Source organism: Trachurus trachurus (assembly GCF_905171665.1).
Source record: "Trachurus trachurus genome assembly, chromosome: 5".
Classification (NCBI taxonomy): domain Eukaryota; kingdom Metazoa; phylum Chordata; class Actinopteri; order Carangiformes; family Carangidae; genus Trachurus; species Trachurus trachurus.
In genome coordinates, this window is record NC_139896.1 from 11,886,181 (window position 1) to 11,903,752 (window position 17,572).

At 42.0% G+C, this 17,572-nt stretch overlaps 2 protein-coding genes across 3 annotated transcripts; one reads left to right on the top strand and one right to left on the bottom strand.

The window, feature by feature from the left end:
• Positions 1–26: 26 nt before the first annotated feature.
• pfkfb4a (6-phosphofructo-2-kinase/fructose-2,6-biphosphatase 4a) lies at positions 27–12,286 on the top strand. 2 transcript variants are annotated; one of them, XM_083972544.1, is made up of 14 exons: positions 27–198; positions 5,161–5,277; positions 5,355–5,451; positions 5,551–5,617; positions 5,717–5,791; positions 5,889–5,945; positions 6,035–6,156; positions 6,815–7,022; positions 7,132–7,278; positions 7,370–7,474; positions 8,357–8,486; positions 9,320–9,382; positions 9,500–9,564; positions 10,931–12,286. In XM_083972544.1, the coding sequence occupies exons 1-14, from the start codon at positions 144–146 to the stop codon at positions 10,988–10,990; spliced, it is 1,368 nt and encodes a 455-aa protein (XP_083828670.1). In that variant the 5' UTR covers positions 27–143; the 3' UTR covers positions 10,991–12,286. The 2 variants fall into 2 exon arrangements, with proteins under 2 accessions (XP_083828670.1, XP_083828669.1); XM_083972543.1 differs by lacking the exon at positions 27–198 and adding an exon at positions 3,297–3,677.
• A 2,257-nt stretch (positions 12,287–14,543) lies between these two features.
• LOC310985799 (actin-related protein 2/3 complex subunit 4) lies at positions 14,544–17,257 on the bottom strand. Its single transcript, XM_083971463.1, has 6 exons — positions 17,177–17,257; positions 16,293–16,411; positions 15,854–15,965; positions 15,656–15,751; positions 15,194–15,364; positions 14,544–15,080 (listed from the first exon to the last, which is right to left on the bottom strand). Exons 1-6 carry the CDS (start codon positions 17,177–17,179, stop codon positions 15,075–15,077), a joined length of 507 nt encoding a protein of 168 aa, XP_083827589.1. The 5' UTR covers positions 17,180–17,257; the 3' UTR covers positions 14,544–15,074.
• Positions 17,258–17,572: the final 315 nt, after the last annotated feature.

Sequence of the window (17,572 nt, forward strand, 5' to 3'; positions counted from 1 at the left end):
TGGAGAAAGCTTTCCTTCCGGCCCAAGGTCCTTACATACACACGGTGGGTGTGTGCACAGCGAGCATCAGTGCAACTGTCGGCAGGCTCCTGTTGGACGCACGTACGCACCGCCAGGCACTGCGCTCCATCAGACAGACGCCCATGATGAGAGGCTGCTCCAGCCGACCCAAGCTTACACACAACCGGGAGGGACCGGGTGAGACGAGTCGCTTTTACGGGCTTTTTTTTGGTTTTTAGATGTGTGCATACTGGAGGTTTTTTGTTTGTTTTTTTAATTGTGCATCCGAGGAGGAGCGGATGGCAGAGAGAGTCGAGCAGCGACGGGCAGGACGTGCAGCCGTACAAGACGTAAACAAGAGTCGATGTGCTGTTGTCGGTGTGTTGTGGAGCTGTCACCTTTACCCCACATTACAACAACAGGCGACACTCTGTGTTTTGTTATTTAATAGAAACCCAGTCGCATACGTGAGGGAAACAGCTGTGCGTTAACACGCAGGAGGAGAAGACAGGCAGATGTGTGGGCTTTTTATTGCTGGAGGAATTTATAAAAACAAATCAGGCTTCGTGTAGACACGGAAGGCAGACTGCTCGGTTATCACTGTGTTATTACAACTGTCATTTTGCATAGGCGACACTGATGATAATGTGGATGTTGTTGCAGAGGTCGGTGTTTTGCGTTTTATGGCTGTTTGTTGTGTTTGAGGTTGTAGAGATTGCACAGCTTCCCCTGTTCTGCAGCACAACACGCACACGCACAACATCACCCATGTATTTCTGAACACTGATGGTGGGTTCATGAGCGTAAGACGTCTCCACTCATGGTGGGCATTGCTTTACTGCCGAGTGCAGTGTTAACAGACCATACAGGGAAATGACTTGTCCAGCTCGGTTCTGGCTGAAGGCTGCAATCAGAGCCTGGCAGCTGTGGCTAGGGGCAGGAGGAGGAGGAGCTCAGATCTGTTTCCTGTTCATGTTCCAGTGTTGTGTATTAGCCTACAGCATGGGTAGATAAATCATTTACCCCTACTGGAAACTATCTGGCACATTTCATTCAATGCAGATCGTATGTGAATGACTAATAGTCTGCAGCTTCTTTCTCCAAAGCCCTGTGTAGATTACATTAAAACACTGTTTGTGTGTGCGGAGCTGTCAAAACTCTGCACTGCAGTGTGTTTATTTTACCTTGAAAAATGCTAAAAATATATGCTTTAGTTGGTTAGTGTGCCATTTATTTGTGGACCTGATGAAGCTGACATATATTATGGTCTACTAGCAGTCAGGGAATTTGAGAGAGTGTAGGAGCTATTTAATTAGAAAACCTCCTTCTCATCATATTTAGGTCACAGGCCCTGTTGCTCCACCACCAAGACCGACTCTAAAGCTCAATATAAAGTGTCAGATGGTCCAAAAGGAGCACACACACAATGACACACAAATGAACAGATAGGTATGATCGCCTGAAAATATACAGTGACTTTCCACTTTATTACACCTGCGCATTGTGATCCTGTGTCTTAAAATGTCCAGTTTTTGTTGACACTTCGTCAGTGCAGTGTGGATTTCTTTCTGTGTTGCTGAACATTACAAGAATTACAACTCGAGGAAATAAAGGATTCATTTCAGAGCTGACAAGCATCACAGGTGTTTTACTTACTGGAAGTTCACAAGCCTGGGTCAGAGGGAGAGGGAGAGGGAGAGAGGGAAAGAGGAAGAGAGTGCTATCGCTGCCATCTGATGGTGATTGTAAGCAGTTACAGTTTTAGCCTCTGTGTAAGTGTAAATGCTAAATGCCAATTTAAAAGTTGATTCGATGTGTTAAAGAACACATGTAATGTGTAATAATAAGAATAGGATTAAGACATTTGATTTTTTTTGTCATTGAGTGATTTATTTTATCTGTGAGAACTCGCGCTGCCAAGAGAAAGGGCTGATCCCCATACTAGTGATTTAGACACAACAACGTTGCTCTAGACACATTTGAGTAAAAAACACAGACCTGTTTCCACTGATCCTCCAGTTTAGTGTTGTGTGTTGCAAGCGCAGTCCTGTGTAACCGGTAAACTTAGCCAGGGCTCAAGTCTTAAGCAATTATTACAGCAACTCTGTCAGCTAAATAAGGTCGAACAATACAGAAACAATGAAGAGGTGCTAAAAGGGGTTTAATGGCCATGCACACCCACACAGGTGTTTTGAATTATTCTTCCTGATTAGACATCTGTTGATGAAGCCTAGACGGAGCTACACTGAAAATGACATGAGGTCCGTGCAACAAGAAGAGTGATTAGGCTCATACAGAAAGGCTGACTGCTATGTCTACTTGAAATAACACAACAATACTGTTTGATGTGGAGTCTCCAAACCACCCATTATAGGTGTAGGCAACTCAAGATCAATGAAGAGACAACAGTTTGTTCCCCATCAACATTATAAAGTGAGTAGCCTATGTCAGTGTTTAGGATGCCCTGCTGTCTGCAAGACAGACAGACAGACAGACAGACAGACAGACAGTTATCTTTCACTCACTTTTCACTATCTCTTCAGTATGATAATAATGCTAAATCTCTGTTCCTTGAAAATTATTAGGATGAGTTGCTACAATCTGATGACAATGGCTCTTATTTCCATGTTGCCATCATTAGTGTTAATTTTCCTGTTAGGACATGTCAGTCAGTGCGTCATATGTGTCTGTTTGTCTATTATAGAATAGAATAGAGAATACTTTATTCATCCCTAGCAGGGAAATTCAAGTTAGTCCAGTAGCTCACACAATTTATTAATAGCCTAATATAACAAGGATGGTGCAATATTATGACTTCGTTGGTAGACGTGAATGTTATTATGGCAATGCTGTATTGCCTGTTATTGTAACTGACGGGACGTGGCTGTATGCACTTTTGCCCAAGACAAATTTCCCCCTTGGGCACAATAAAGTTGATCTCATCTAATCTCATATGTGAGAGTCCTAGCATTCCCATAATTTCCGTGCAGCATCTGTTCAGTTGTTGCGCTAAAAAAAGAAAAGAAAGAATAAACAACAACAAAAAAATTCCTTGTTTTTGTCTGGAAAAGGGCCCTTATAGACCTTTTCAGAGAGTATAAACAAAGACAGGTGTGGCTCATTAGAAAACGCTCTGGTACACTAAATGGAATGGAGCCTTAATTAGTATCCTTGGTAACACCTGTTTGTTTATACTCTCTGAAAAGGTCTATTGCCAAAGATATTGCTCAATGTATTTTGTTGGTGCGCACAGTTTACGTTACTTACGGTAGAGCGGCAGAATAGTCGTTGCGCCCGTGCTGCCGTCACCACGGTAACCGTTGGTGAATTCGACTGTGGCCAGATGACGTCACGGCAGAGGAGCACGGAGAGAGAGAGGCACCGAGCAGCGCGATCAGCCGGCGCCGTAGTCGCTCTCTCTCTCTCTCTCCATCAGCAGGAGCAGCAGCAGGCAGCGCGGATGAAACACCGGTCACCTTCAGAGCAGCATCACGGGAAAAGAGCCCGTGTTCCCGCCGCCGCCTCCACCTCCACCGGCTCCGCCTCACCGCCAGACGGCATGATGGAGGACAAAACGCCGCCGTCGACCCCGCGGGAACTCACCCAGAACCCGCTGAAGAAGATCTGGATGCCGTACAAAAATGGCCTTCCAGAAAAACACATTTCTCAGAGGAAGGGTGCGTACGTACGGACGACGACGTGGCGACAAGATAATCTTTTGTGTGCAGCCGCTTTACCCGTGTATATTCGTAGATACTCCGTGTCTTCCGGGAGGTTTTTGTTGTTGCTGCGGCTGGTTAACGCAGCGGTGACTTGACTAATGAACGCTAACCTGTTCCTCTGTCCGTATCGATATCCGTGGAGATGTCTCGCTGCTGCTGCTGCTGCTGCTGCTTTAGCCATCTGGTCCTCACAGTTATGTAAGGATTCACATGATAATGCAGTGCAGGCGAAGGCTGCTTGCAGGAAGGACTGGCACAGGGGGGATGTCTGTCGGTCTCTCTCATTGTTCCTGTGTGTGCCAACTCAAGCCCCAGGCAGGTGTTGGTAAACAGGGATTGTATCCCCGCAGTCATGTGAGCGATGTGCCGGGTGGTGGATGTGCTACTGCTGCTGCGGATCACCGGTGGTCCCTCCTCTGTTTGGCCCCTCTCTCTCTCCTTACCGAGGAGGGATTGTTGAACCAACTGAGTCTGAAAGTGCAGTTGAAATAACAAGCTTAGGCGGTGATTGAGTTTGATGATGGTGTGTTGCTCTAAAAGGTGAATTATTGATGATGAGCATTTAGGTTTGACAAACCTAAGAATCAATCCCAAGAGCGGTTTTTGGACAGACTGTTGCACCTTATTCAGGGCTCCAGACTGCCCCAAAATGGGGGCATTTTGCCCCTAAAATTTGAGATGGTGCAAGTAAATTCGCACCCATGCAACCACTAAATTTGCTGGTTTTTTTTGGGGGGTTTGCACACTGGCAGAAACTGGAATCTGTCATACAGGTGGCAGGCCAAGGTGTATGAGGATCATGAATGAAAAGGAAAAGTGAATATTTGCTTTGCAAGTCAATCGGTGCCCCTTTAACTCTGTGTTTGCGCTCCAAAAATTTTAAGTTAGGGGCCACTGTGCTCCTAGTAAAAGTTAGCCTGGAGCCCTGTTATTTCTAACACTTTATAGTCCTTTTGCCTATTTTTACAGATGGGCAGCAGCATCTTACAACAAGACATTTCACACAGTGAAGTACCACCCATTTAAAAACTGCTGCTGTGCTCCTTCACCCAGTCATCTGTGCACACACACACAGAGGCTGAGTGTGGAAACCAGCTGTCGGCTTTCTCCAGATGTCTCGAGCAGTTAAAGTGTAGTGTTTCACAACTATCCTGGTCCCACTGTGACCTCTGCTCCTCAGTGACAATGCTGTCAGAGTGGTGTGATGTGACTTCGTAGCTCATATCGCTGGATTACCTATCTATTTAGTGTTAATGTTGAATATACAAGATAGTATAAGATTGTATTTTTAAAGGTGACGGAGGCAACAGTGAAAAACGTCTTTAGGTCACTTATCATCCTCACACTGAGGCGTTACGCATGCTGCATGAATAATTTGTGTTATGTGTATCAGCACATGATGACTCAAGCTTTTATTTTCTTCTCCCCCTCATTTCAGTATGTATGACCAACTGTCCCACCCTGATTGTGACCGTGGGCCTTCCTGCCAGGGGGAAGACCTATATCTCCAAGAAGCTGACCCGCTATCTCAACTGGATCGGGGTGCCCACCAGAGGTAGGGCTCGACGGGATGTTTTGCTCATTGAAATAATAATCTATAATCTATAATGACCCATCCATCTTTCTTCTCAGAGTTCAATGTTGGCCAGTACAGGAGAGAGTGTGTCAAGATCTACAAGTCCTTTGAGTTCTTCCGTCCGGACAATGAGGAGGGGTTAAAGATCAGGCGGTAAGAACAGCTGCAGACCTTTTTGACTGTTTATTTGACCTAATTAAACCACCAACTGTGTGATATTATTGACCAACATTGTCTTTTTTTCCCTAACAGACAATGTGCCTCAGCAGCGTTGAACGATGTGCGACAATACCTCACACAAGAAGGAGGCCAAGTTGCTGTAAGTCAAATCTCGGTTGTTGTATTTGATATTTAATGCTGTATATACAATGTTAAAGTTTGCTGTTGTACTTGTCTTATATCCTGCCGTGTGTTTCAGGTATTCGATGCAACAAACACCACCAGAGAAAGAAGAGAAACCATCATCAACTTTGCTGAGCAGAACGGCTTTAAGGTGACCTGTTGTTGGATCACTGCTCTGGCATTAATCACTACTTGATATGACATTCATACTAATCCTGACTCGTTGTCCTTCCCCGTTTCCGTCTCAGGTGTTCTTCGTGGAGTCTGTGTGTGAAGACCCAGATGTCATACAGGAGAACATTGTGGTGAGTGTTTGTCTTGTTTGTTTTATCTCAGGGGAAAATGAATAGCTGTTCATGTTCTTACTTACTCACTCCGTGGTTTCTCCGCTCAGCAAGTGAAACTGGGCAGCCCTGACTACACCAACTGTAACACTGAGGAAGCGGTGGAGGATTTCATGAAGAGAATCAAGTGTTATGAAAACTCCTACGAGACGTTGGATGAAGTTTTGGACAGGTGAGATGGAAGCTGAGGCACAGAGAGCAAACACATGGAGCATTGTAGCATTTTCTTCTGCTTCCTGCTGTACTTTAATATCTTATCTCGGCTGAAATTTTTAATCGGCATACCATTGTCCCATGCTTAAAGGGATAGTTCAACATTTTGGCAAATTGGCCCATTGCCATAATCCCTATAGTTTTAGGAGTAGGTTCGTTACCTTTATTTGTCGGTGCAAGCTATTTTTAGAACGGCGGAGCAGAGCAGCGAGCTGCTCAGAGCTACGCTACGGAGGCTCATGAGATTTCTTGGTTTCCCTCATCAAACTCATCAAATACACAATCCAACAACTCCAAAACACTCTCGTGGACAAGTTGTGACCTGCACAGTCACCACGCTATGAGATAATAACAGAACGTTACGAGACAGAGTTGTTTTTGAGGTAAATTCATGTAAAACCACTGATGCGTGTTCCCGTTGGGGGCAGTTTTTCAGCAAGCAGTCACTGCATTTGCCTCAAAAAACAACTCTGTTTGTTGAACTATCCCTTTAACACTGATGGAAATTATTTCAGTAATTTCAAATCTAAAGCATTTGCTAAGGTTGTTGTGACTGGTCAGTGATTAGATCCATTGTTTTTGGCTCAGTGACTCAATGTATCTGTGGTTTCTCTCAGGGATCTCTCCTACATTAAGATCATGGATGTGGGTCAGCGCTATCTGGTGAACCGAGTACTGGACCACATCCAGAGCCGGATCGTCTACTACCTCATGAACATCCACATCACGCCACGCTCCATCTACCTGTGCCGCCACGGTGAGAGCGAACTCAATGTGAAGGGGCGCATCGGAGGAGACTCAGGCCTCACTCCGAGAGGGAAGGAGGTAAATCAAACCTTTTTTTTTTTACGAAAGATGCTGCTTCTTTCAGAGGAACAAGTTTCTTCTTTTAGATAAGTTTCTTAAAAGTAAAGTTTTTTTCTCCTTCATGCAGTTTGCAAAGAAGCTGAGCCAGTTCATCCAGGCTCAGGGCATCAGCGACCTGAAGGTGTGGACCAGTCAGATGAAGAGAACCATCCAGACAGCCGAGGCTCTCAGCGTGCCCTACGAACAGTGGAAGGTCCTGAACGAGATCGACGCAGTAAGTAGTAGGAGGCTCTTGAATGCTAAGCGCCGTCATCAGTGCAGTGTTAATGGAGTTTAATCTGTGTGTGTGATGTCATTTATTTCAGGGTGTGTGCGAGGAGATGATGTATGAGGAGATCCAGGGGAATTTTCCTCTGGAGTTCGCTCTGAGGGACCAGGACAAATATCGCTATCGATACCCCAAAGGAGAGGTCAGCTGCTGAACTTTCATCTTATGTTTTTGTCTAAAGAAAAACAATGTGGTCATTCAGTGTTTGTGTTTACATAGACGTAGCTTGGACCGCGTGTCTGTTTTGAATGTTGGAATTTCAAAATTTCATTGTGAACATAATGACAAACACTCACTCTCTCTCATAAACACACACACACATGCAACCACACACCACAGACTATTAAATTGTATCCAGATGGCTTCTGGCCACATACACTTACTAATGAGCCTTAGCTCGGATGAGCAGCCTCTCTGACAGATTTGGCGTTACACCAGATCACAGCAAACAAAGACTTCACATTAATCTGTGTGTGTGTGTGTGTGCCAGAAATGTTGGGTCAGGGTGTTTACTGTGGGCCTGAATGCCCGCTGGTCTGTTCTCACCTTTAATCCATCCCATTACCCCTCCATTAATCTCAAGCGAGAAGATGGATGTGGGCATTAGTCGTCTGCACAGACAGGCTGATGTGGCGCTTTGGGGGGAACTCTTGTTCCAGCCAGAATTAGTTTAAGACAAACTGTATCAGTTTTTCCACTTGCTGAAATGGGGTTCTCTTTATCCCTGATTTAATAATTCAGCATAATGTGTGAAAAAGGCGACTGACTGGGATTTTAATTTAGATTTCCAGCTCTATTAATTGTGTTTTTAAAAATAACAGACCTCTGAGTGTGTGTTAATTTTACACGTCTCAAAATATCCTCAGTGCAAAGAAATGTGGATAATGCCGGCTCTGTTTTGTGATGATAATTTGTCGGTCAGCAGTTTCAAAGTAAAGCATCTTACTGCAATGAAATCTTCTCCCAGTAGTGCTGCATCCTGCTCTCCATCTGTCTGATTTATTCGATGTCTCTTCTCCCTCAGTCCTATGAGGACCTGGTGCAGCGACTGGAGCCGGTCATCATGGAGCTGGAGAGGCAGGAGAACGTGTTGGTCATCTGTCATCAGGCCGTCATGCGCTGCTTATTGGCCTATTTCCTGGATAAGACAGCAGGTTAGTCCGTACGCCGAACCTAAGGCAGGGGTGTGTATTTTGGCTTCTTTAGGACACGACGTCCACAAACAAGCACAGCACCTGTTTTGCACGCTTCTTCATAAGAGAAGCCAGAAAGAAGCCACCAAAATAATTTGAGGGAACTGTAAAACAGAAAAAATAGTACTTAATAAACTAAAAAAAACAGCTCAGTCACCACCGCAGTATTACGACAGAATTAAGGTCAATTTGTGGCGGTTGAGTGCATTCGAGCTGCCCTGCAAATATTTTAATGCCAAGTACTTTCTGACAAATGAGCAAAACAATGCACTACACACAGCTCTACAATGAAAGAAGTTTGAAATGCTAAAAGAAAATCTAGTGGTCAGTGTTGGCTAGTAGCCACAAATAAAATTCCTGTGGTTGAATGTCTGTAATGTTTTTAATAAAGTTACACCCTGTTCAGAAAAAGATAGACGTAACAGTTATTGTGAGAAGCAGTGACACACTTCGATAGGGCTCAGATAGAGAAATATGTCTCACTCCTGGCTGACTGACCTGATTTTCATATTGTAAACCAGAGTAGTGTAGTAAAAGTGTCAAATTTAAAAACGATCATTTATTTTTATTCAGTCTCTTTTTGTGTTTTCAGAATTTTAACTAACGGTATAACATAACGCAGAGCTTCAGGTCACATGACTGAGAGCAGAGTACAGCTCACCACCTTGTTAAATAATATCTTATGATAAAATGACATATGACAAATGTGGAAATAATGAACAGCAATTATCAGACTTCTCTGTTTTTGTGGTAATCTCATGAACTGTTGGTCTGTGCATCTGTTTTCCACACAGAGGAGCTGCCGTACCTGAAATGCCCGCTGCACACCGTGCTGAAGCTAACACCAGTGGCCTACGGTAGGACTGCTCTCCCAGCAAGAGCACTCAACTCTCACTGAGTCTGTTTTCTGTTCAATACCACAGTGCACTCTGCTGTTTGCTGAACTAACATTGTTGCCTTTCTTGTGGATTCAGGCTGTAAAGTGGAGTCCATATGCTTAAACGTGGATGCAGTCAACACACACAGAGAAAGACCAGAGGTGGGTATAACAACACAAACAGACACACACACACACAAGGTCACAGATAGCTTCAGGTGATGGGTGAGTTTCACACAGTGGAATATTAATGAACTGGAAGCAGGTTTTTGTCCTGGAGTATTACAGGATGAAATAACATAACCAACAATGACTAATGTTTCCAATGCTCCACATTTTAACTCACACACCCTTTAGGTAAATATACCTCCCTGATACAGATTCTTAAAGGAATAGTGAGCTGGTTGTGAAATATAAGATGATTTTTTTTGTTTTGTTTTTGGAGCTGAGAAATCACCTGCTTTTCTAATAAGTATAAGAATGATTGGTAACCTTTTAGTTTATAGGCCATTCATTATGTGACAATGTCAAGAAATAGCCTAGAAATAACAATCAATTTCTTAGTAATGTCATGTTCTTCATAAAGGCTAAAGATTACACATGCTTTTCATGCTTTGAATTTTTTGGGAAAAGCCAGAATTTTTCTCCACCAAGTCTTGCAATTGACGTTATTTCTGGGCTATTTCTACGCAGTCAATCATTATTTCTTGCCTATACTATATCTTGCCATTACTATGAAATTGACTGTTATTTCTTGGCTATTTCTAGTGAAGTCACAGTTTAATTATAAAGCACATTTCTACCAAAGTGCTTTACAGTTGTAAAATACAATATACCGGTAGTTAATCATAAATACTATAATAAATAAAAACAAAACAAGGAATAATAATCACTCAATTTAAAACAAATTTAGAATAAAAAAGAAAGTAAACGAGAGAGCGAGAGAGAGAGCCAAGATTACTCGCTTAGCTGAGACATTCTAGACATTAGAATGCAGTCATCAATCGTTATTTCTTGCTTATATTTCTCAATATTACAGTGAAATTGGCCGTTACTTCTAGGCTATTTCTAGACATTATGACACAATTAGTTGTTATTTATAGGCTATTTCTAGACATTATGACACAATCAGTTGTTATTTATAGGCTATTTCTAGACATTATGACACAATTAGTTGTTATTTATAGGCTATTTCTAGACATTATGACACAATTAGTTGTTATTTCTAGGCTATTTCTAGACATTATGACACAATTAATTGTTATTTCTTGGCTATTTCTTGACATTATCACATAATTAACGGCCTGTAAATTAAAGGCTAACCGAATGATTAAGTGTGCAGGGGTTGAATTTCTTACTGACACTGGCACTGCTAACACAACACTGCCAAAAGACGGACAAAGACGTGAAGTAGTAAACTTAAATGCGCCTTTCCAAGTCTGTCGCTCAGTGTGTGTGTGGTGAATTTCATGTCTCCCGTGTGTTTTGATCCCTTCCTCCTCTTTGTGTTTGTGTTTTTTACAAACAGAACGTAGACGTGTCGCGGATGTCAGAGGAGGCTTTGCTAACAGTGCCAGCTCACCAATGAGGCAGTGCCCCTCACCCCCGCCCCTATCCTTCCCTACTTTACCCTTCATTATGCACACTATACTCTTCTGACGCACAATGTACCTGCCAAACTCAGAAATCTTTTTTTTTTCTGCACCTTCCCTTGATTGAATTTCTCTTCTCTTTCGTCTTCTGTTTTTCCTCCACTTATATATTTAAAGACGTGATGATGTTGGTAATTGACTGGAATCCAGTTTCTAATTTTTCATTACGAATCCTATGACACGCTTCTCGTGTCGTGAATGTTCTCCCATTTTTGGAGAATGAATGAAAAGCAGACGAAGGCTGTGTTTTCGAACGGACGCTGTAAATCCCAACTGTGAAGCAATGAAACTGCAGCACCTTCTCGTGAAGCATTGATCCATGTGTAGTTTCTTCTGTCATTGTTCTTGCCTGTTGAACTGAGTTAATGTTAATTTTTACCAGTGTCTCATCACTATATCTGTGTTGGTGGGAGTCAGAACACTCTAATCATAGCCTTATAATATGGCACAAGCACAAAACAAAACTGTGCTTTTTTACATTTTGCACATAAGAATCATCTGTTTAGTCTCTTTGGTAGTTTTGTAGTATGTCTAACTGTCTAATGAAGGTCCTGGAAGTACAAAAATACTTTAATTTTATTGTTTGTTTGTTTTTTGTTCAATAATGTGAAGGTTGTCACATCAAGTTCATATCACTGATGAGAATCAAGAGTAAAATATTTCTGTTTACTGTTCCCTGAATAAACGCCACTTCACCACTTCATGTATCTCTCCCACACTCTTCTTGTGCTTCATTTTAGAAAGCTTGGCATCAAAGCACATCTCCTCTTGAATATGTGAACGTTAGGGTCTTTGGTTGGTAAACACAACCTTGAAGTTATACCGTAACATCAAATACTGTATATCAATACTGCAGAGCTTTACATTTCTTACTCCTGCTACTCTGAGATCAAACCTGCCCTGTCATTTCCTTCCTTTCTGTGATATCTACAGCTGAGATGTTAAGGCAGTGTCCTTCCTGCTTTTTATGTCGCTGTGCAAACTGAAGTCTTCAGAGATTTTCCCCATTCATTCATATGCAAAGACTCCACTGGGGTGCATAAGAAAGTGCTGCCATTCATCAGCCTGAACAAAACACTCACTGTGTCACACACAGATTTCTTTCTGCCTTGAGTAAGCCTGATTACAAACTGTACACTTCTTATATAATACTGCACATTGTTAAAGAGCAGAAAACACTCTTAGAAATAAAAATGATATTGGCTGTACTGTAAGAATAAAACAAATCCAGAAAAAAAGTCTGCAAAGGAAATTTTTTGAAATGTTCAATAGCAGAATAAAAAACATAATTTAACTGTGCTTGAATTATTACAAACAAAATAACATTTTCTGCATCAAAGTTGGATCGTATTGTTGACAGCTGGTTGGAAACGTGTGTGAGCAAAAAATAAGAGATGATCTAAGGTTTTTTTTTTTAAGTGACATGAGACAACCAGGGTAACACCATCCGTGGTGAGCACTGAGTGACACTGACAGCACAGTTGCACAAACACCATGGGCGTAACATTGAGTACACTAGAGTATGAAGGGGTTAACAAGTGTGACATGCAGCCTCACACCTTTTAAAGATTTGGTGTTGCCACATTTACTTGACCTACATGTACGTGCACAGAAAGGATCTGACGCTGCTGTCTCGCTCTTTGCAGAACGTGAACGTCCATCGTACGACTCAAGACGCCCTGCAGACTGTCCCTGCTCACCTCTGACCCTGCTGCTGCAATCCACTGAGGATGAAGTTGGACCTTTCTTTCTCTCTTTCTTTCTCTCTCCTGTGTGATGAACCTTGTTGTTTTTCCACCTTTTTAATCTGCACAACCTGCTCACAGTGCTATCCGTCTGGCTAATGTGCCTCCTCCTCCTTCAACACCTCTACCACACACACACACACACACACACACACACACACACACACACACACACACACACACACCTCTCTCTTTTTAAAATCTGTTGTTCTTTGTTTGTTTGCTCGTTTGGGATTTGAAGGAACCTGAACACAACGTTTGGATCTCATTGCTCGTATTTAAAAGCCACATGGCGTTAAAACCCAGATTCAAACAGCTTTTTGCACAGAGGGAAATTTTAACACTGGTGTCACTTCAGTTTCTTGTCTGTTTGTTATTATATTCACTGCAGTCTCAGTGTGTAGATATGTTGTGCAGCAGTAGAATTTATACTGAAGGTTACTGCAACATATTTTATAATATAAGTATTAATTATGTGGTTTCATCAAATGATCATGTGACTTCCTGCTATTTGTTTGACGTGTTACTGTTTTGTGCAATTATTGTTTCACGCAAAGTTAGTGATGATGTTCAATCTGAAGGTTACAAACCTACTCGCCAAACTGTACTATGAAGAAGTAATACTATTGGACAATGTGGTGATTTAATGAATGAATGCACTCGGCCATTCTAATTATCAATATTAATGTTCTCTATAGTGAAAACAGTCACTTCAATTTTAAAGTTCATGGGGATGGATAATGTAAAAAAAAAAAAAAAAAAGTTTATCTGTAGCTGTGTGATTCACAGCAACTGTAAAATCTCACCAGGAATAGATTTATTTTATCTATTTAAATGATTATTCTACACTCAGACCTCCAATGACTTAAAAACACGCCTTTACTAGTTTTTTGTGAAGAACACTCCTGAGCACACAAAGTAATTGGGAGATGTGGAAATCCAACAGTAGCTCAAAGCTGTTGATGCTGATGTGTGTCATGATTTCAAAATCAATGTCCCAACTCCACAGTAATAAAGATGTTATTTTTATAAACCTATCGGTCTCTATTTCTCTTTGCCTTCAAATGATGTGTTTCAATGGCTTTAATTATTAGAGTTTCAACTGATTGTTGTTTTCAGAATCACTTAATCTGCTGGGTTTTTTTTAAATCTATTGATGAAATGTTTGGTCAGAAAATAGTGAAAACAGTTTTAGGAATCCAAGGCATGATGTTTGTTAAGACCAAAGATACTTTTTTGTGTGGATTGTGTGGCTGCGGGTGACATGTGTTGACATAATGGGAGACAAGTGAAGCATTAAGTTAGATCACGTAATTCCTCCTCTGAATCTGGACCAAAGTTGCTGATTAGTCGTAGTGGTTGAGTTAAATATAAAATGTTCTTCAACCAATATTTCTTCAGCGCAGTTGTGCAAGACTATTTGCCTACAGGCCTTGAGCAACAGGTTTGTTACATTTCAGACAAGTATCCCTGAGGAAACGAAGATAAATTTTAAAATTGAAACTATAATTTAGTTGTGAATGTGAAGAAACGCAGTAAAAAGTAGTTCACACACTGTCTGCAGCTTAAAAGGTATTACTTCCCCTTCCTCTCAGCTGAAATAACAAGGTCACTGTGAACGAGATGTGGCCAAAGTGCTGACTAAAAACAAGTTCCTTACAAGCAAAACAAATCCATTTATAGGTATGGCCACAGCAGAACTGCTCACACAGACTGACAGAGAATGACTGAAGTACAACAAAAGTATAAACAACTGAGTTTTATTATCTTTGAGTTTTTTTCATACATGGGTTTTGGTGTCTTCTTTACAGACAGCTCTTGTTCTGTGTGGGATGTAACACCACGCAGACGATTTCCTCAAACATCCTGAACAGGGAAATTTTGGAGATTTAATTGGAAACAACAGTGACAGAACATACAGACGCACATACACAAAATACAAAACCTGGCCATTATATTTGCAACAGCACATCCTCAACACCCCTGTACTCATGACTATCAACTCAATTAATACTTTAAGGACCCGCCTTTGATTGGGGATTTGTTCTAAGTGGCTGAAAATGAAACTGGTAAATATTTCATTATATACAGTCATTGATATTCATGAGTACAGGGAAATACTCGAGAAGGGTGCAACACGGATGTCATCGCCAGATTGGTCACGTTCCTCTTGTCTCCTCGTGATTGGCTGTTCACACCTTCAGTTCTCCACTCTTGTGCTGATTGGTCCTTGCAGTGTCCCGTGGTTTGTGGTGGGACCACAGACAGACACTCATCAGAACTGTGGAGAAGAAAGAACATAATTATTCTCAGTTTTCTGCTTTCATAGCAACAGAAAGACGTAAATACAACATTTGCATCCAGTTACAAAACAAAACAAGCCAAGTTTCTTACATTTTTCAGGAATTCCTCGGCAACGATACGGGCCCTGGCGTTAACGGAAAGTTTCATCTCACTGATCTCTTTGTCTATCTCCTCCATGAAGTGGATGACGAAGTCCACCAGCTTGTGTTTGTACATCTGCTCCGTGTGGAAGTTGGTAATCAAGAAGCTAATATCATATCCCTGAAATCACAGAGAGGAAATGAAAACAAAGTGAGCCAACATGTTGGGAGTTTGAAATAATTATCTTGTGTAATATTTAATGAGAAATATCCATTGTATTATTTTATATTTGTATACTGTTTCTTTAACAGCGGTGCAATAAGAGCGATATGATGAAAGCCACCTACACAGTTTGCACTCTTCCTCATTTTATTTTTATTCTTCCTGTTGATTGTACAGTAATTCCTCTTATGTCACTCACTTTTCCATCCCAATATATATGACCCAGATATCCCCCACTCAGTCTCTTACCTCTACTGGTTTCCTTCTCAGAATGAAGAAGTTCTCAGCTCTCATCATCATGAAGCGCATGAACTTGTGGCACAGGATCTTCTCGATCTCATCAGCCTAGAGTCGGTCAGAACGGAGGTTGTTATTTTAATGCACATCATCACCAGACTGCAGCGGCTAATGTGGCGATGTGAGCAGCTCATAAAACAAACCGGTCACCTGTTTGACAGCAATGCTGACTCTGACAGAGTTGATGGATCCCTCGATGAGGACCTTCTCCTTGTCATTACGACTGATCACCACAGGCTGCAGTAGAAGCTCCTTACTGCTCCTGTAAACACAGCAAAACATATTTTCAGATTAAACTAAACTATTGCATTTATCAGGTGTCAAAATATTAAAAAATTATCATTTTGCCTCAGACCCTGAAAAACAGGCTGCAGCAAGCCCTCTGTGGCCCCCGGCTTTGCCCATGCTTGTGTCATTTTTTTCCCTCCTTGATTATCTTATGCAAGTTTGCACAAGTCTATACTTGTATGACAGCAGGTGACGATCTTCAAACAGCTTAAGGGTATGAGAAACAGGAGGAAGCAGAGCAAAGGGAGGATGGGGAGGGAGGGGGCTGTCAGTTCCCCAACCTTTATGCTATTTAACATACCTGACCTCCACCTCTGGCTTGTTGTGACGCTCCACCACCTGAGAGGAGAAGTTCTCCAGGCAGAGAGCCGCCTGCAGGGTGGCCCTCACAGCGTTTAGGTAGGGGCGCAGAGTCGCTGTCTGTGGAGAAGTTGAACAACATCAATGTGGATCAATGCACACACACAAAAAGAAGAAAGAAAAAAAAATCACAACAAAGTTTTTTGTTATTCAGACCCAGTATATGCAAAGTAAACCTCCCCCACTCTAGTTGGGGCGCTTCAACATGTCAAATAGCAGGTCAGGTGTGTGATCAGGAACTAAAATTATCTGTGTGCAGAGATGCAGTGGCCACAACTCAGTAATGATGACATAACGACACTCATATACCAACATTATATCAATAAAATAGAGCAATAAAAAGCCAGTTTAGTCGTTAAAACTGGTTTTAAACAAATGGTAGTGACTGTGTAATAATACCTGAATGATTTCAGTTGCATTACCGTCAATGAAGGAGATGCCTTCAGATGACCGAGATTTCATCTCATCCTAATCATTTTCATCTAGCTTCATTATTATCACTCTATTTATGTCATTGACATATTCACAGCTTCCCCGTCGTGTGCCGACAGGAGCTACTTCGGTGGAGCGACCAGTCAGTCACGGCACCGAGGAGAAACATAAAGGCCGAGAGGAAAAAGACAGCTCAGCTCAATCACTTTAGTTTCTGCAAACCCTGTCAAGGATGCCCGTTCTTCCATTTCCCTGCAGCCCGACCTGAAAACAACGCCGCCTATGAGAAACGCGGCGCTAGCTAGCTAACCTCGCCTTGAACGTAGCATTAGTTAGAAGAGATACGCAGCGAAATAATAAAAATATTTGAGAGATTTAGAAGAGGAGACTTACCATTTTTGTGCTGTAAAAGACGGAAGTTCCTCAGCCACGCCTGGGACTCCTCTTCCGTAAATCCTACATCGTCGAGAACAGATAGGGTGCGCTCGTTTTAATCGTAGCGCTTCGTTTGAATTGGCGGGGTTAAACCGCTCGCCATAAAACACTGCGCGTTACGCTTATCACCGCCCGGCTGGACCATGCGTTGCTAAGAAACGAGCGAATCTTCGATTCGTCCATTCTGTTCTGTGGATAGGGGAGAAATTGTTCAACAACCGTTGATTTTATGAGCAATTTTGACCCGTTGTAGCCTGTAATCAAATAAAATGACACAGCAGCGTTGTAAAATATATGTAGAACAGCTTTAAATGCTGAAATATAGAATTAACGATTTGTTATTTTCCCCCTTAA